The sequence below is a fragment of the Hemitrygon akajei genome, chromosome 2 (assembly GCF_048418815.1).
Source record: "Hemitrygon akajei chromosome 2, sHemAka1.3, whole genome shotgun sequence".
Taxonomy (NCBI): domain Eukaryota; kingdom Metazoa; phylum Chordata; class Chondrichthyes; order Myliobatiformes; family Dasyatidae; genus Hemitrygon; species Hemitrygon akajei.
In genome coordinates this window covers 6635967-6652974 of record NC_133125.1, presented here as the reverse complement: position 1 = coordinate 6652974, position 17008 = coordinate 6635967, and the positions used below count along the sequence as shown (strand labels likewise).

Here is a 17008-nt window from a genome sequence, read left to right as displayed (position 1 = left end):
CAGTGCTTCTCCTTATAGATGTTGCCTGGCCTGCTGTGTTCCACCAGCATTTTGTGTGTGTTGCTCAAGTCAGGAACAGCTTTTATTTCCTGAAGACTGATTCACATTTCACATAGGAGTTGCAGCACAGAAGCAGAGATCTTGTAATTGTACCAAGGTGGTTCACAGTAATGTTGTTATTAAAGTGCCATTGGTTGACAGATGTTCTTGAAAGAAGAAAATTGCCACACTTACTGATCTGTTGTAGTGTGGGGATAAGAAAATTGTTCAACCAGTCTAGCGGACCACAGCAGAGATGAAGAAACTGAAACAAGATTTTGTGCAAGACACAAAGAGTCATAGAACGTTACAACACAGAAACAGGCCCTTCATATTTCATATGTTGAACTATTATTTGCCTAGTCCCATTGTCCTGCACTGAGAAAATAGACGACCACACCCCTCCCATCCATGTGTTTTCCTAAACTTCTCCAAAGTGCAAAATTGAGCCCCCGCTCATCACTTCCACTGGCAGCCCGTTCCACACTCACACCACCCTCTGAGTGGAGAGGTTTCCTTCATGTTCCCCTTCAACACTTCACCTTTCACCCTTCTAGTCTCACCCGACCTCAGTGGAAAAAGCCTGCTTGCACCTCTCATAATTTTGTATATCTCTATCAAATCTCCCCTCATTCTTCTACATTCCAAAGAATAAAGTCTTAACCTTTTCAACCTTTGCTTATACTCAGGTCTTCAAGTCCCAGCAAACATCTTTGTAAATTTTCTCTGCATTAGAGGGCTACTCAGGGCAGAGCGTGAGTATATGAAGAAATCTCAGATGTGTGTTCAGCAGAATTCTTTGGTCAATGCTGTCACTTTTTCCCATTAGATATTAATTTAAAGTCACAGTAAAATTTATTATCAAAGTAGAGTCACAGAGCACAGTAAAGAAACAAACCCTTTGGCCCATCTAGTCCGTGCCAAACTGTTATTCTGCCTAGTTCCATTGACCTGCTCCTGGACCTCAGCCCTTCGTACCTCTCCCATCCATGTAATGGTCCAAACTTCTCTTAATGTATACATTCAAAATTGAAAGTACATTTGCTGTCAAAGGTATGTGTACTATATACAGCCTTAACATTCAGTCACAAAACAAAGAAACACAATAGAACCCATTTAAAAAACACCTGATGTTAGAAAGAAAATCATACAAACAATAAAAGTAAGCAAACAACATTCAGAACTGATGGTCATGAAAGTCAGTCCATTGCCATGATGCCCGTTATCACTCAGCCGATTTAGGAGCCTGTTAGTTGCAGGCCACAGTCTCAGTTCAGCGCAGAGATGAGTGAACCTCGTGGAGCAATGAGCTGAACTGGCCCCGACACACAAACCTTTCAATCTGGCCCGACACTTATATCGGACAAACTAACTTGAGATTCATTTTCTTGCAAACATTTACAGTAGAATAAAGAACTGCAATAGAATTTACAAAACAAAGCATACACATCAAAGGCTCACAAGCAACCAAGGTACAAGAGAAGACAAATTGAGCAAATAAAAAAAAATGAGAAATTTGTTGTAGAGTCCTTGACAATGAGTCAGTAGGTTGTGGAATCAGTTCAGAGTTGAGGTGGGTGAACTTATCCATGCCAGTTCAGGAGCCTGAATGTTTAGGGTAATAGCTGTTCCTGAACCTAGTGATGTGTGATCTAGGGCATTTGTAATTCCTGCCAGGTCGTAGCAGCGAGAAGAGAGCCTGGCCTGGATGGTGGGGGTCCTTGATGATTGATGCTGCTTCCCTGTGGCAGCACTCCTTGTAAATGTGCTCAATGGTGTTAGAATTTTGTTAGAAATAGGCTATTTCTGATCTCTGGGAGCATTGTTATTATCAAACAGTTCTCCCTGATTCTTTGTAGGTCTTTTTAGGTATGACAGTTTATTGGCATTAAATAAGATTACATTTATTGTGCTTCACAGGCAACCACACTTCCTGTCACGTGTACATTTGGAGGGCAGGGCAGCCCTTATTAAAAGTGGTCCAGACTATTCCTGTCAATACCGTGAGAAGCATTGATCTCTTTGCACCTCCTTCTGGCACGGGTAAGACTCCAGAACTGAACTCATCAGTTCACTCAGTGTTATGTGGAAAGGCTGATGGAAAAATTAGCAGAGGCAGAAAGATAGATCTTAAAATTTACAATAACTTTGTATTAGTGATGACTGATTGAAGCTTCATAATTTACAGATTTGAAATAATTCCAAAGATAATTACTCTTTCTGCCATTTCACATCAGTAGACACATCATCCAGAATCAGACAATCTCCATGGACTCAGCAACTTGGGCAATATTATTTATTTTCTGTGTGACTGTATGTTTACTACTATCTTATTTATTTAGTTATTGAAATACAACATGGAATTGGCTCTTCAAGATACACCCCTGGCAATCCCCTGATTTAACCTTAGCCTAGTCATGGCACAATTTACAATGACCAATTAGCCTACTACCTTTGAACTGTGGGAGGAAAGTGGAGCACCTGGAGAAAACGCACACATTCCAGTGGGAGGTCATGCAGACTCCTTACAGATGATGTGGGAATTGAACTCTGAGCTCAGACATCCTGTGCTGCAATAGCGCCACACTGACCGCTACACTTCCGTATGTGCCTCATGCTGTTGGTACTGTGTATCGCACCTTGGACCCGGAGTAACGCTGTTTCATTTGGCTGCGTTCATGGGTTATGGTTGAACGATAATTAAACTTGAATTTGGGCTTGAGTCAAAGTTAGAATGCAGATTGCCCCTGTTTTACCTGTTCAACACCATTCTATGTGTTTGCAGCAGGATTTTTTTACTTGGACATCTGCCTGTTTAACAAAATAGGTACAGAAACATGTTGTCTGACCTGCTGATTGTGCCCCAGGGTAAACATAAGCAGGCTTTTCCCACTGAGCAACACACACACACACACACACACAATGCTGGAGGAACTCAGCAGGTCAGGCAACATCTATGGAAAAGAGTACAGTTGACAATTCAGGCCGAGACCCCGCATCAGGAGTGGAGAAAAAAGATGAATCAGATTTAGAAGGTGGGGGATGGGGAAGAAGAAACATAAGGTGAAACGGGGGGGGGGGGGGGAGAGGGAGAGGGGTGGTGTAAAGAGCTGGGAAGTTCATTGGTGAAAGAGATACAGGGCTGGAGAAGGTGGAAGAGAGGACAGAATGCCATGGAAGAAAGAAAAAGGGGCAGGAGCATCAGAGGAAGGTATTGGACAAGTAAGGAGATAAGGTGAGAGAGGGGAAAAAGGAATGGAGAATGGTGAAGGGGAGGTGGGGGGCATTACCAGAAGTTCGAGAAATCGATGTTCATGCCATCAGGTTGGAGGCTACCCAAGTGGAATATAAGGTGTTGTTCCTCCAATGTGAGTGGGTCCTCATCACCACAGTAGAGGAGGCCATGGACTGACATATCGGAATGGGAATGGGAAATGGAATTAAAATGGGTGGCTGCTGGGAGATCCTGCTTTTTCTGGCAGATGGAGTGCAAGTGCTCGGTGAAGCAGTCTCCCAATCTACGTCAGGTCTCACTGATGTACAGGAGGCCACACCAGGAGCACCAAACACAGTATATAACCCCAACAGACTCACAGGTGAAGTGTTGCCTCACCAGGAAGGATATTTTGGGACCCTGAATGGTAGTGAGGGAGGAGGTGTAGGGGCAAATGTAGCACTTGTTTCACTTGCAAGGGTAAGCGTCAGGAGGGAGATCGGGGGAGGGATGAATGGACGATGGATTCATGTAGGGAGCGAACTCTAGTGAAAGCAGCAAGGGGGGGGGGAGGGAAATATGTGCTTAGTAGTGGGATCCCGTTGGAGATGGTGGGAGTTTTGGAGAACTATGTGGTGGATGCGGAGGCTGGTGGTGGTAGATGAGGATGAGAAGAACCCTATCCTAGTGGGGTGGCAGGAGGATGGGGTGAAGCCAGACATGTGTGAAGTGGAAGAGATGTGGTTGAGGGCAGCATTGATGGTGGAGGACGGGAGGTATCGCCTTCATTCTGGAACTGAGAGAAGAGGATGGCATTTTTACAAGTGACAGGGTGAGAAGAGGTATTGTCCAGGTAGCTGTGAGAGTCAGCAGGTTTATAATAGACATCAGTAAATAAGCTGTCTTCAAGGATAGAGAGAGAGAGATCGAGAAAGGCGAGAGAGGTGTCGGAGATGGACCAGGTAAATTTGAGGGCAGGGTGGAAGTTGGGGGGGAAGTTAATGATGTTGCCGAGCTCTGCATGGATGCAGGAAGCAGCACTAATGCAGTCGTTGATGTAGTATAGGAAAAATGGTGGAGTGACGCCAGTGTAGTCCTGGAGCATACACTGTTCCACGTACCCAACAAAAAGGCAGGCATAGCTGGGACCCATGTGAGTACCCATGCTACACCTTTTGCCTAAAGGAAGTGGGAGGACACAAAGGAGAAATTATTGAGAGTGAGGACAATTCAGCTGGATGGAGGAGAGTGGTGATAGAGGGGAATTGGTTGGGTCTGGTGTTCAGAAAGAAACGGAAAGCTTTTAGGCCTTCCTGGTTGGGGATGGAGGTGTATAGGGACTGGACATCCATAGTGAAAATAAGATGTTTGGGGCCAGGAAACTTGAAATCATTGAAAATATCAAGTGCATGTGAAGTGTCATGGAGGTAGGTAGAAAGAGACTGAACCAAGGTGGATAAAACCGAGTCGAGGTATGCAGATATGAGTTCATATCATATCGTGATAGGTAGGAACAAGCAGAAACAATGGGTCTACCTGGACAGGCAGGTTTGTTGATCTTAGGTAGGAGGTAGAAACAGGAGGTGTGAGGTAATTGAGCAGGACTGGAGAAAGGTGAGGAACCCTTCTCCAGCCCTGTAACTCTTTCAATAATCAACTTCCCAGCTCTTTACTTCATCCCTTACCCCCTCCCAGCTTCACCTATCACCTTGTGTTTCTTCCTGCCCCCTTCCCCCACCCTCTAACTCTGAATCCTCGTCTTTTTTTCTCCAGTCCTGATCAAGGGTCTTGGTCTGAAATATTGACTGTACTATTTTCTGCAGATACAGCCTGGCCTGCTGAGTTCTTCCAGAATTTTGTGAGTGTTGCTTGGATTTCCAGCATCCGCAGAATTTCTCTCTTGTCGGAGTTCCTAACTAGCATCAGTTGTTGCACTTGGTGTTGTTGTTAGACTCTACACCATGCATAGAGTGAACAGTTTTTAAATAGGATCAGTTGTATGTGTTTGTGTTCAGAAAGCAGTGATTTTTATCATTGATAGTTAGCAAGAAATAAGCAGTAAGACAATTCAGAGCCGTTTTGCTCATCATTGTTTCAACGTTTAGGCTTGGAAAGAGTTAGGAGTGAAAATGAAACGGTTTTACTACTTCAACAAATATACACTCAGTGGCCATCTCATTAGCCACAGGAGTGGAACTTGGTGTGGTCTTCTTCTGCTGTAGTCCATCCACTTTAAGGTTTACACGTTGTGGAATCAGAGATGCTCTTCTGTTATAATATGTGTTTATTTCAGTTACTCTCACCTTTCTGTCTGTTTGAATCAGTCTGGCCATTCTCCTCTCTCATGAACAACACGTTTTCACTCACAAAACTGTTGCTCACTGACAGTTTGTGGTTTCTTGCCTCACTCTCTATAAACATTAGAGACTTTTCTCGATGAAAATCCCAGGAGATCAGCAGTTTCTGAGATACTCAAACCACCCTGTATGGCACCAACAATCATTCCACCATCAAAGTCACTTAGATCACATTTCTTCCCCCATTCTGATGTTTTATCTGAACAACAACTGAATCTCTTCAACATGTCTGCATGTTTTTATACATTGAGTTGCTGCCACATGATTAGATATTTGTATTAATGAGCAGGTGAATAGGTGTAGCAAATAAAGTGGCCAGTGAGTGTGTAGTAATACTTTGATTGATTTCTGATTAGCAGATTGTAATTTGCAAATATTCATTGTTTATTTTCTTCCAGTTCATCTCCTGTTGAATGGTGGAGATAAGTCAAATCTCTACACGTGGGACATGGGGAGCAGCCATTTTGTATTGGTACTGAAGCTCCCACCATCAGATCACATGGTGTCTGTCGCTGCCCCTTCCCATAATGGAACCAGAGCCCTCATTGCTTCAGTGGGCAATTTTGACTCCTGGATTTATGAGCTGGCTTCTGTTTCTAATGAATCGGATTTCATTCCAGGGTAAGAACTTTTGAGCTGCTGTTTTATGTATTGCATCTGAGAAGGGTACATTTCTTCCCCAGACAGAGAAAAGTGTTTGGTATAACACACACAAAATGCTGGAGTAACTGAGCAGGTCAGGTAGCATCTATGGTGAGGAATAAACTGTTGAATTTTCTGGCTGAGACCCTTCAACAGGACTTCAACCAAACAATGTGAAACCCTTCAACCAAGTGTTTGGTTGTGTCTTCTGCTGATCCCTTCGCGATTTGTAACCAAGAATTTGCAAATGCTCCGCAATAAAGTGTAACAGCGGAGGATTATATGGGTTGTTCTACATATGACATGTCAGGAGAATAACACTGCCTCACCTCAACTCAGATGCTTAACCTCTTTAGAAAAGGAACATAAGAAGTCTCAAAAGGATATTTAACAATTTAATGATTTAGTCCTTTTCACTACAAAGTTGGAGGAAAATGGCAGACAGGAGGGTGGCAGTTACTCAAATAGCCATGCGTTACAACGGTGGTGTGCAGAAGAGCATCTCTGAATGCACAACACATCGAACCTTGAAGTGGATGGGCTACAGAAGCAGAAGACCACAAACATATTCTCAGTGACCACTTTATTCAGTGCAGGACGTACAGGAGATAGTTAATAAAGTGGCCACTGAATGTATATTAACATGATGTTAGTGTAGCGTAATGTAATTGGTGGAAACGTCCATAATGCACAATGACCTACATTGCGTAGGGCTCACTTTAAGAGGCTGGTCTGACATGATGAGGTAATTACGTAAAGTGCTTTTAGCACACTTTGTTTTCAGTGTTTGGTGCTCAATAAATGAGTCACTTTGGCTTTTCCAAAACATAAAGCGCCTCTGCCGTTTTATTTGCGAAAACCTACACTGGTGACCCCAAAGCTCTGGGACAATTCCAGAGTTATTGAACACACCGGCCAGTGCAGTCACTTTGAAACTGACTGATTTTTGGGAGCAAAATGCCGTTGCTTGGTTTGTACAAGCTGAGGCTCAATTTGGGCTTCGAGAAATCTCCGCCAACAGACTTTTGGACTATCAGAGTCTGAATGTACCGAACAGTAGCTCTCCTTGCCTGGCCTCGGGAGCTAATGGACCACGTGCTGTCTCTCCTGGGAGATCACCATCCTTGTTTTATTTCTAATGAACACTTCATGCAGCAAATGTCCTTGCTAATGCACCTGTGAAGGACTATAGGGAGCTTGCTAAAATGGCTGGCAGTTTACACTCAGCTAGGCCCCAGTACATCATTGCTCCTCCTTTCTCTACCTCAATAAGCCCAGTCAGCAATGTCCCAGTGGCTGTGAAATAGACCACACTGGTTCTGGTTTTTTTTACCACACTTGCTTTGGTACAAATGCTATGAAGTGCCAACTGCCTCGCAGCTTCAACAGTGCCAGTGCACCAGGACATCAGAGGTCTGTGAACACCCTGGGTTCCAGCTGCCAACTTTGTCTCCCATTCGTTACGGGCACTCTTTCAGGGCAACGCTTCCTATGTAGCATGGGTGCTCAAGTGGACTGTGTTGCCAGTATCGTCTGTTGATGAGAGGGCAAACAGCGACAAAACCTCACTGGAGGCTGAAAACGGCAGCAGGGTCTAGACACGAAGGGTGACACTCTGCTTCAGTAGGCAACGTTACACATGGGGCTTGGTCCTGGCTAAAGTGGCTAGATCTCTGCTTGGTGTAGCTTTCCTATGAACACAGTTATTAGTTGATCTTACGAACTGCTGGCTTGGGGATGTCGAGGATTTGGGTTGTTACCTGGCTCCCGCAGTAGGTTCTCCACAACACCACTGTATGTGAGTTTACTCGGCTGCTGGGCGAATTCCCAAACCTCACTGAGCCCACATTCTCCACGACAGTCACAAAACATGCGGTTGAACACCATATTTCTGCAACTGGCTGAACAGTCCATGCCCGCGCCCATTGACTGGACTCAGAAAAGCTGAGAAGGCTGTGTCTGCCAACATGGAAAGACTTGGCGTTGTATGCCAGTTGAATAGCCCCTGGGCTTTACCCCTCCACATCGTCCCTACGTCCGATGGTGGTTGCTGCACAGATGGTGATTACTGACACCTTAACAAGGCCCCCCCCCCCACCCCATCGCTACATGGTCCCTGGACTTTTCAGCATGTTTAGCCAGTGAGTTAATTTTTTCCAAAGTTGATTTAGGTTGGGGCTACCATCAGGTGCCTGTGTGCTCGAAGGACTTGCCCAAAATGGCTGTGATAACCCCGTTTGGCCTCTTTGAGTTTCTGTGCATGTCGTTTGAGCCGAAAAATGCAGCACAGGCTTTCTAGTGGCCAGTGAACTCTGTATTAAAAGACTGTGATTTTCTTTTTGTTTACCTGGATGACATGCTTGTCACCAGTGCTTCCAAATCTGAACAGTTATCTCATCTCTGCACACTTTTTGAGTGCTTTAGCTGACACGGGTTGATTACTAACCCTCCTAAATGTCAGTTTGGGTTGTCACCCATTAACTATCTCAGCCACTGCATCTCCACAGAAGGTGCAAAATCTGTCCATCAAAAGTAGTCGGTATTGTGGATTTCCCACGGTTCCACACTACTAAAAGTTGACAGGAGTTTTTAGGCATGATGAATTTTTATCACCCCTTCACTCTGCAAGCTGCTAAATTTATGCTCCCCCTGTATAGTGCGCTTAAAGGCGATGCCCCTAATCAAGTGTTTGGTCAGCAGACATGAACAGGGCATTTGATTATACCATATAAGTTCTTTCTGCCCCCACTCCCCATCGCACCCATAGCCATTATTACTGACACTGTGGGTCCTGTGCACAATCAGCTGGTCAGAGGCGTGTAGCAGCCACTCGCTTTCTTCAGCCGGCAACTCCGTCTCCCCTGAAGGAAGTACAGCACGTTTGACCGTGAGCTTCTCGGTCTCTAACTGGCAGTTTGCCATTTGCATTTTCCTCTAGAGGGTCACCATTTCATAGCGTTCATTGACCACAAAGCCCTTGTGTATGCGATGGCCAAAATATCAGACCCTTGGTTTGCATGGCAGCAATGCCAACTGGCCTACATATCTGAACTCACAACTGATATAGCCCATATCAAGAGGAAAAATAACGCCGTGGCTGATTGTTCTTATGGCCAGCTGCTGAGGACGTACCCATGGGGTTGACTGTGGCAGCTGACTAAGCTACTAACTCGGAGATCCAGGCTTACCAAACAGCAGTCATGGGCCTGTGGCTGGCTGACATTAAGATCAGGGAAACTGGGGTTTCTCTCCTGTGTGATGTCTCAAGTGGTTACATTTGCCCCATGATATTCCACATTTGCAAACTGGAGGTGGACTGTTTTTGATTCAATACTTGGCCTGTCACATCCAGGCTGGAAGGCCACAGAAACTGTTTGCAGTAAAGTTTGTGTGGCACGTCTTTAGAAAGGAGGAGAGTGATTGGACTGCGGCCTGTGTGGAGTGCCACGGATAAGAGGAGTAAACCTGAATGTGTGTTGGTAGATCGCCTCAAACCGGCCCACCAAGATTTGGAGGATTCCATTACCATGTTCCTGCTGTCACAACGTGACCATCATACCTCAGGACGAGCCAGAGGCGCTTGCTGTTCCTCCACCCATGGAACACAGGACCCGAGCCTGGCGGCTTGTCTGAGCTCCAGACAGGCTGGTTTTAGTGAATTCTGGGTGGGGGGAAGTGCCTGTGTAGGGTAAGTCATTGGTGTCATTCACAACCACTGACATTGAGTTGGAGTTCACTTTAAGAGGTGGGTCTGACATGATGAGCTAATTACATAAAGGATTTTTAGCACACTTTGTGTTCAGTTTTGCTGGTTCAGTAAATCAGTTGCCATGGCTTTTCTGAAACATAAAATGCCTCTGCCATTTTATTTGTGAAAATCTATGTTAGCTCGCTGCTGTTGATATAACAATTAAACATTGCCACCTTTAACTTGACAGATCTGCTGAGCTCATCTTTGAACCTGGTGACAAAGACGCAGTGATAGCTGTAAATATTCTTGATGATGACACGCCAGAGGAAGACGAGTTCTTTGCAGTCAGACTCGTGAATGCGAGGGGTGGAGCTGAAATTGGTTTTAATGATCACGTCAATCTAGTGATCCAGTCAAACGATGATGCCCATGGGATAATCGGTTTTGTGCAGGTAAATACGATTTCATTTTCATATTGATCTGGGTTTGAAAACAAACTGAAGGCTCTTTAAGACCATGAGGCATACAGCAGGGGCAGAATTAGACCATCGAGTCTGCTCCACCATTCCATCATGCCTGATTTATTATCCCTCTCAATCCCATTCTCATGCCTTCTCCCCGTTATCTTTGACACTCTTACTAATCAAGAACTTATCTTCGTCTGCTTTAAATATACCTGAGTTTTCTTCTTCTTGCGCCCGTCACCACTCCAGGGGCATAGGTCGCCCACAGCAGCCCACCAGGGTCCTCTGTCCTGTGCTGATAGAAAGTTAATTAGCCCTCTGGCATCTGCTTTCACCAAATGACTTCATACATCTTCTAGATGAACCTTCCCCTCCCAGGGATAAGGACTTTGGGGTTTCTGTAGCTCTGGGTCTTTACGGGATAGGGTTGCTATTCTAGCGCTCAGTTGGGCTTGGGTCTGTCCAGGGTGGAGTTATACCTGAATTTTGAACTTGTAAAAATATTCTATGTGTTCAGATTTCTATATTTCTAATGTTAACATGAACAGCTTGACATCAATAAATTATAAATTGAAAATTATGCCTGTACTATTTTCAACATTAGTGTTCATTGTGTAGTATTCCTTCAGAAAATGTAGATTATCTTATAAGAGCATAAGACATAGAATTAGACCATTTGGCCCATCAAGTCTGCTCCACCTTTCCATCATGGCTGATTTATTCTCTCTCTCTCTTTGAAGCTCTTACTAATCAAGAACCTATCAACCTTCTCTGTAAATGTACGGCAATGACTTGGCCTCCATAGCCATCTGTGGCAATGATTTCTGCAGATTCACCACCCTCTGGCTGAAGAAATTCTTCCTCATCTGTATTCTAAAGGAATATCTTTCTATTCTGAAGCTGTGCCCTCTGATCTTAGTCTCACCCACTTTCAGAAACATCCTCTGCACATCCACTCTACCTACGCTTTTCAATATTCGATATGTTTCAATGAGATCCCCCGTCATTCTTCTAAACTTCAGGATGGACATGCCCAGACCCATCAAAAGCTCCTTATAAATGGTTTAACTACTAACAGGTCACAGAAGGAATCTTTATCAAATATGAAATAGTACATTTTAAACAAAGGTACCTCAAAAAGTTAGTTAAGTAGAGGGTCACAAGTAGATGGGGTCGAAAAGAAAACTTTTGGCACAATGGCCTTCACAAATCAAAATACTGAGTGTAGGAGATGTGATGTTATTTTGAAGTTGTATAAGATGTTGGTGAGGCCTAATTTGGAGTATTGTGTGCAGTTTTGGTCACCTACCTACAGGAAAGATAGAAATAAGATTGAAACAGTGCAGAGAACATTTACAAGGATGTTGTCAGTTCTTGAGGACCTGAGTTATAGGGGATAGGTCAGGACTTTATTCCCTAGAACGTAGGAGATTGGGGGAGATTGAATAGAGGTATACAATATTATGAGGGTATAGATAGGGTAAGTACAAGCAGGCTTTTTCCACTGAGGTTGGGTGAAACTAACCTCATGAGTTAGTTTAAGGGGAACAGGATGGGGAACTTCTTTACTCAGAGGATGGTGAGAGTGTGGAACGAGCTGCCAGCAGAAATGGTGGATTTGGGTTCAAGTTCAACATTTAAGAGAAATTTAGATAGGTATATAGATGGGAGGGGTATGGAGGGTGATGGTCTGGGTGCAGGTCGATAGGACAAGGCAGATTGATCGTTCGGCACAGGCTAGATGGGCCAAAGGTCCTGTCTCTGTGCTGTGGTGTTATATGACTCTATTAAAAACTGAAGCTGTATTTCCGTTCTGCAGAGCTCCTTGTCCATGCAAGTTGAAGAATTGGAAGAAGACAATCAGATCACGCTGAGGGTTGAACGGCTGCGGGGAACTCACAAAACTCTAATTGTACATTGGGTAGCCACTGGAAATGTGAATGATATCTTCCCAAACTCTGGAGCAGTAAGGATGTTTCTTTTTATTTTATGTACCAAAGATTACATTTCCTTGGAGGTGAAAAGGCTGAGAGGCACCCTGATAAAGGTTTTCAAAATGTAAAGGCTTAGGTGAAGTAGATGGTCAATATCAGAAGACATCATTTAAAGGGAAGTGGAGGAAAGTTTAGGGAGAGTCAGAGTTAGGTTTCTTACACAGAGAGCGGTGAGTGCTTGAACCACTGTTTGGACTGTTTTTAGAGACAGACTCAATGTGTGATGTAGACAATCATGGTCTTTCCATGACCATGACTGCTCTTGGCAAATATTTCTACAGAAGTGGTTGACTATTGTCTTCTTTTGGACTGTGTCATTACAAGACAGGTGACCCCGGGCATTATCAATATTCTTCCGCCTGGTGTCAGTGGTTGCATAAGATTGTCTGCCTGGCATAATCAGGACTTGTGACATACACGAGCTCTTCATACGACCGTGCGCACCTGCTCTCATGGTTTCACATGACCCTGATCCGGGGGACTGGGGGGGGGGTGGTGTCGAAGTAGGTGCTACACCTTGCCCAAGGGTGACCTGCAGGCTAGCGGAGGGAAGGAGCACCTTACACCTCCTTTGTATCTCTACCCCACCTCCTATGCAGATACAGTAGGAACCTTTAAGAGACTCTTAGATAAAAATGGATGAAAGAAAAATGGGGGGATATGTGGGAAGGAAGGGTTAGATTGATTGTGGAGTAGGTTTATAACATTAGGGGCTGAACAGCATGCCCACAACTTACTAATCCATGTGTCTTTGGTATGTGGAAACTGGAGCAGCCAGAGGAAACCCATGAATCTATTGGGTTAACAGGGAAGACATGCAAACTCCTTACTGAAGCAGCAGGAAATAAACTTGTGTTGCTGGCGCTGTAAAATGTTATGCTATCCATTATGCTCCCATGCTGCTGAGTACACTTGCCCTTTGTTGAAAATAATTGAACCATTTGCAATAGTTCATCCTTGTTGGGAAGGAGGGTTAGGAAATTCCATCTGTAATAATTCCGGTCTTCTGTTTTAGGGACATACAGTGGCAGAAATGTTTAACGTGTGACACTCTTCTGTCTGCATTGGGTAGCTCGGACAGTAGTTAGCATATTCAATGCAGGCAAACCTAGTTAAACTAATCACTGAGTGTGGGATTCACCGATTCTGATTGAGAGGTGGAACAGACCCCTACTCTTCGTGATTTTTTATAAATGACCTGGATGAGGAAGTGGAGGGATGGGTTCGTAAATTTACTGATGACACAAAGTTTGGGGGTGTTGTGGATAGTGCGGAGGGCTGTCAGAGGGAACAGCGAGACATTGATAGGATGCAAATCTGGGCTGAGAAGTGGGAGATGGAGTTCAACCCAGATAAGTGTGAAGTGGTTCATTTTGGTAGGTCAAATATCATGGCAGAATACGGTATTAATGGTTAAACTCTTGGGCAGTGTGGAGGATCCGACGGAACTTGGCGTCCGAGTCTATAGGACACTCAAAGCTGTTGCGGAGGTTGACTCTGTGGTTAAGAAGGCATACGGTGCATTGGCCTTCATCAATTATGGGATTGAGTTCAAGAGCCGAGAGGTAATGTTGCAGCTATGTAGGACCCTGGTCAGACGCCACTTGGAGTACTGTGCTCAGTTCTGGTCACCTCACTACAGGAAGGATGTGGAAACTATAGAAAGGGTGCAGAGGAGATTTTCAAGGATGTTCTCTGGATTGGGGGCATGCCTTATGAGAATAGGTTGAGGGAACTTGGCCTTTTCTCTTTGGAGCGACAGAGGATGAGAGGTGACCTTATTGAGGTGTATAAGATGATTAGAGGCATTGATCATGTGGATAGTCAGAGGCTTTTTCCCAGAGCTGAAATAGCTAGTACAAAAGGGCACAGTTTTAAGGAGCTTGGAAGCAGGCACAGAGGAGATATCAGAGGTAAGTTTTTTATGCAGAGAGTGGTGAGTATGTGGAATGGGCTGCCAGTGATGGTGGTGGAGGCAGATATGATAGGGTCTTTTAAGAGGTCCTGCATAGGTACATGGAGCTTAGAAAAATACAGGGCTATGGGTAACCCAAGGTAATTTCTAAGGTAAGGACATGTTCGGTACAGCTTTGTGGGCCAAAGGGCCTGTATTGTGCTGTAGGTTTTCTATGTTTCTATAGATCTGTGACCATTGAAAGCTTCAGATTGAGATCATGGAGGGCATTGAATGACCGTCTCCTGTATTAGCTCAGAATCTGACTACCAGGTAATGAAAGAATTCAATCGATGTTTTTTTTTAAATAAATATGTACCTTTGGAGCATATCCACCATGAGTGGGAAGAGTTAGATAAAAGGTCGGCACAATATGCCAGCCGAGCCTGTTACCTTGCTGTATCTCAAATTAGCGTAGGCCGAAGGGCCTATACTGTGATCTGTTTTCTACAAACTTAATGAATTAATATTAGTATCCAGTTTTTTGTAATTATTGGTCCAATTTTACAGTTTACTTTTTCAGAGGGTCAGTCTCTTGCAACCATTTCACTTGTGGTGTTAGCTGACGATATCCCAGAGGGAGCCGAGTTTGTGACTATAATGCTTGTAAATGTCACCACTGTGGATGTGCGAGACCAAGCTAAAGGCGCGACCATTGATTCCAGCAAAAGGAATGGCGTCCTGACAGTGCTCCCTAATGACTCGCCCTATGGTGTGATCAGCTGGCACAGAAACTCTCACAACGTCTCTTTGCAGGAGCCTGAATGTAAGTTTTGTGTAGTTCCTGTTGAGGATTAATCATTTTGCAGTTTCAATCACCTCGGGATTATGCTGATCTTTGATTGTTCACAGCTGTCCCTGGGGACAGAGGAGGTGAGGTGTTCAGACTCATCACCGAAACATTCCTTGGGGAAACCCTGCGGTGTGTCCCTGGAGACAGAGGAGGGGAGGTGTTCAGACCCATAACCGAAACATTCCTTGGGGAAACCCTGCGGTGTGTCCCTGGAGACAGAGGAAGGGAGGTGTTCAGACTCATGACTGAAACATTCCTTGGGGAAACCCTGCGGTGTGTCCCTGGGGACAGAGGAGGGGAGGTGTTCAGACCCATAACCGAAACATTCCTTGGGGAAACCCTGTGGTCTGTCCCTGGGGACAGAGGTGGTGAAGTTCTCAGACCCATAACCGAAACATTCCTTGGGGAAACCCTGCGGTGTGTCCCTGGGGACAGAGGTGGGGAGGTGTTCAGACTCATGACTGAAACATTCCTTGGGGAAACCCTGCGGTGTGTCCCTGGGGACAGAGGAAGGGAGGTGTTCAGACTCATGACTGAAACATTCCTTGGGGAAACCCTGCGGTGTGTCCCTGGGGACAGAGGTGGTGAAGTTCTCAGACCCATAACCGAAACATTCCTTGGGGAAACCCTGCGGTGTGTCCCTGGGGACAGAGGTGGGGAAGTTCTCAGACCCATAACCGAAACATTCCTTGGGGAAACCCTGCGGTGTGTCCCTGGGGACAGAGGTGGGGAAGTTCTCAGACCCATAACCGAAACATTCCTTGGGGAAACCCTGCGGTGTGTCCCTGGGGACAGAGGTGGGGAAGTGTTCAGACTCATGACCGAAACGTTCCTTGGGGAAACCCTGCGGTGTGTTCCTGGGGACAGAGGAGGGGAGGTGTTCAGACTCATGACTGAAACGTTCCTTGGGGAAACCCTGCGGTGTGTTCCTGGGGACAGAGGAGGGGAGGTGTTCAGACTCATGACTGAAACGTTCCTTGGGAAAACCCTGCGGTGTGTTCCTGGGGACAGAGGAGGGGAGGTGTTCAGACTCATGACTGAAACATTCCTTGGGGAAACCCTGCGGTGTGTCCCTGGGGACAGAGGAGGGGAGGTGTTCAGACCCATAACCGAAACATTCCTTGGGGAAACCCTGCGGTGTGTCCCTGGGGACAGAGGTGGGGAAGTTCTCAGACCCATAACCGAAACGTTCCTTGGGGAAACCCTGTAGTCTGTCTCTGGGGACAGAGGTGGTGAAGTTCTCAGACCCATAACCGAAACGTTCCTTGGGGAAACCCTGTAGTCTGTCTCTGGGGACAGAGGTGGTGAAGTTCTCAGACCCATAACCGAAACGTTCCTTGGGGAAACCCTGTAGTCTGTCTCTGGGGACAGAGGTGGTGAAGTTCTCAGACCCATAACCGAAACATTCCTTGGGGAACTGTGCTTCTGAGCACTTTGTCCCAAGTGAGTTAAAATATTCCCTGTGGAAGGTTTCCCAGGGCAGAAGTGGCTAATATGAGGGGGAGTAATTTGTGGTGATTGGAGGGAAGTATTGAGGGAATGACAGAGAGTGGTGAGGATGTGGAATGCCCTGCGAGGGTGGTGGTAGATGCATGTATATTAGGAACACTTAAGAGTAACACATACAAAATGCTGGAGGAACTCAGCAGGCCAGGCAACATCTTATGTTTTGAACTATAGGAAATATTTAAGGAAAATGTAAGAAATTCTTAGATAGGCACATGGATGATAGAAAAGTCAAGGGTTATGTTGGATGGAAGGTTTAGATTGATTTTAGAATAGGTTATGAGGTAGGCACAACACTGTGGGCTGAAGGGCCTGTACTGTACTGTATCATTCTATGTCCTATCTTGGTAAAGT

At 45.2% G+C, this 17008-nt stretch overlaps 1 protein-coding gene across 1 annotated transcript in view; it reads left to right on the top strand.

Moving 5' to 3' along the window:
* adgrv1 (adhesion G protein-coupled receptor V1) overlaps positions 1-17008 on the top strand; it is a 528099-nt gene that overhangs the window by 241221 nt on the left and 269870 nt on the right. Inside the window, exons 50-54 of the mRNA XM_073066702.1 lie at positions 1960-2082; positions 6009-6231; positions 10191-10395; positions 12227-12373; positions 14866-15121. Coding sequence (XP_072922803.1) covers positions 1960-2082; positions 6009-6231; positions 10191-10395; positions 12227-12373; positions 14866-15121 — 954 coding nt within the window. The remainder of the gene's footprint in view (positions 1-1959; positions 2083-6008; positions 6232-10190; positions 10396-12226; positions 12374-14865; positions 15122-17008) is intronic.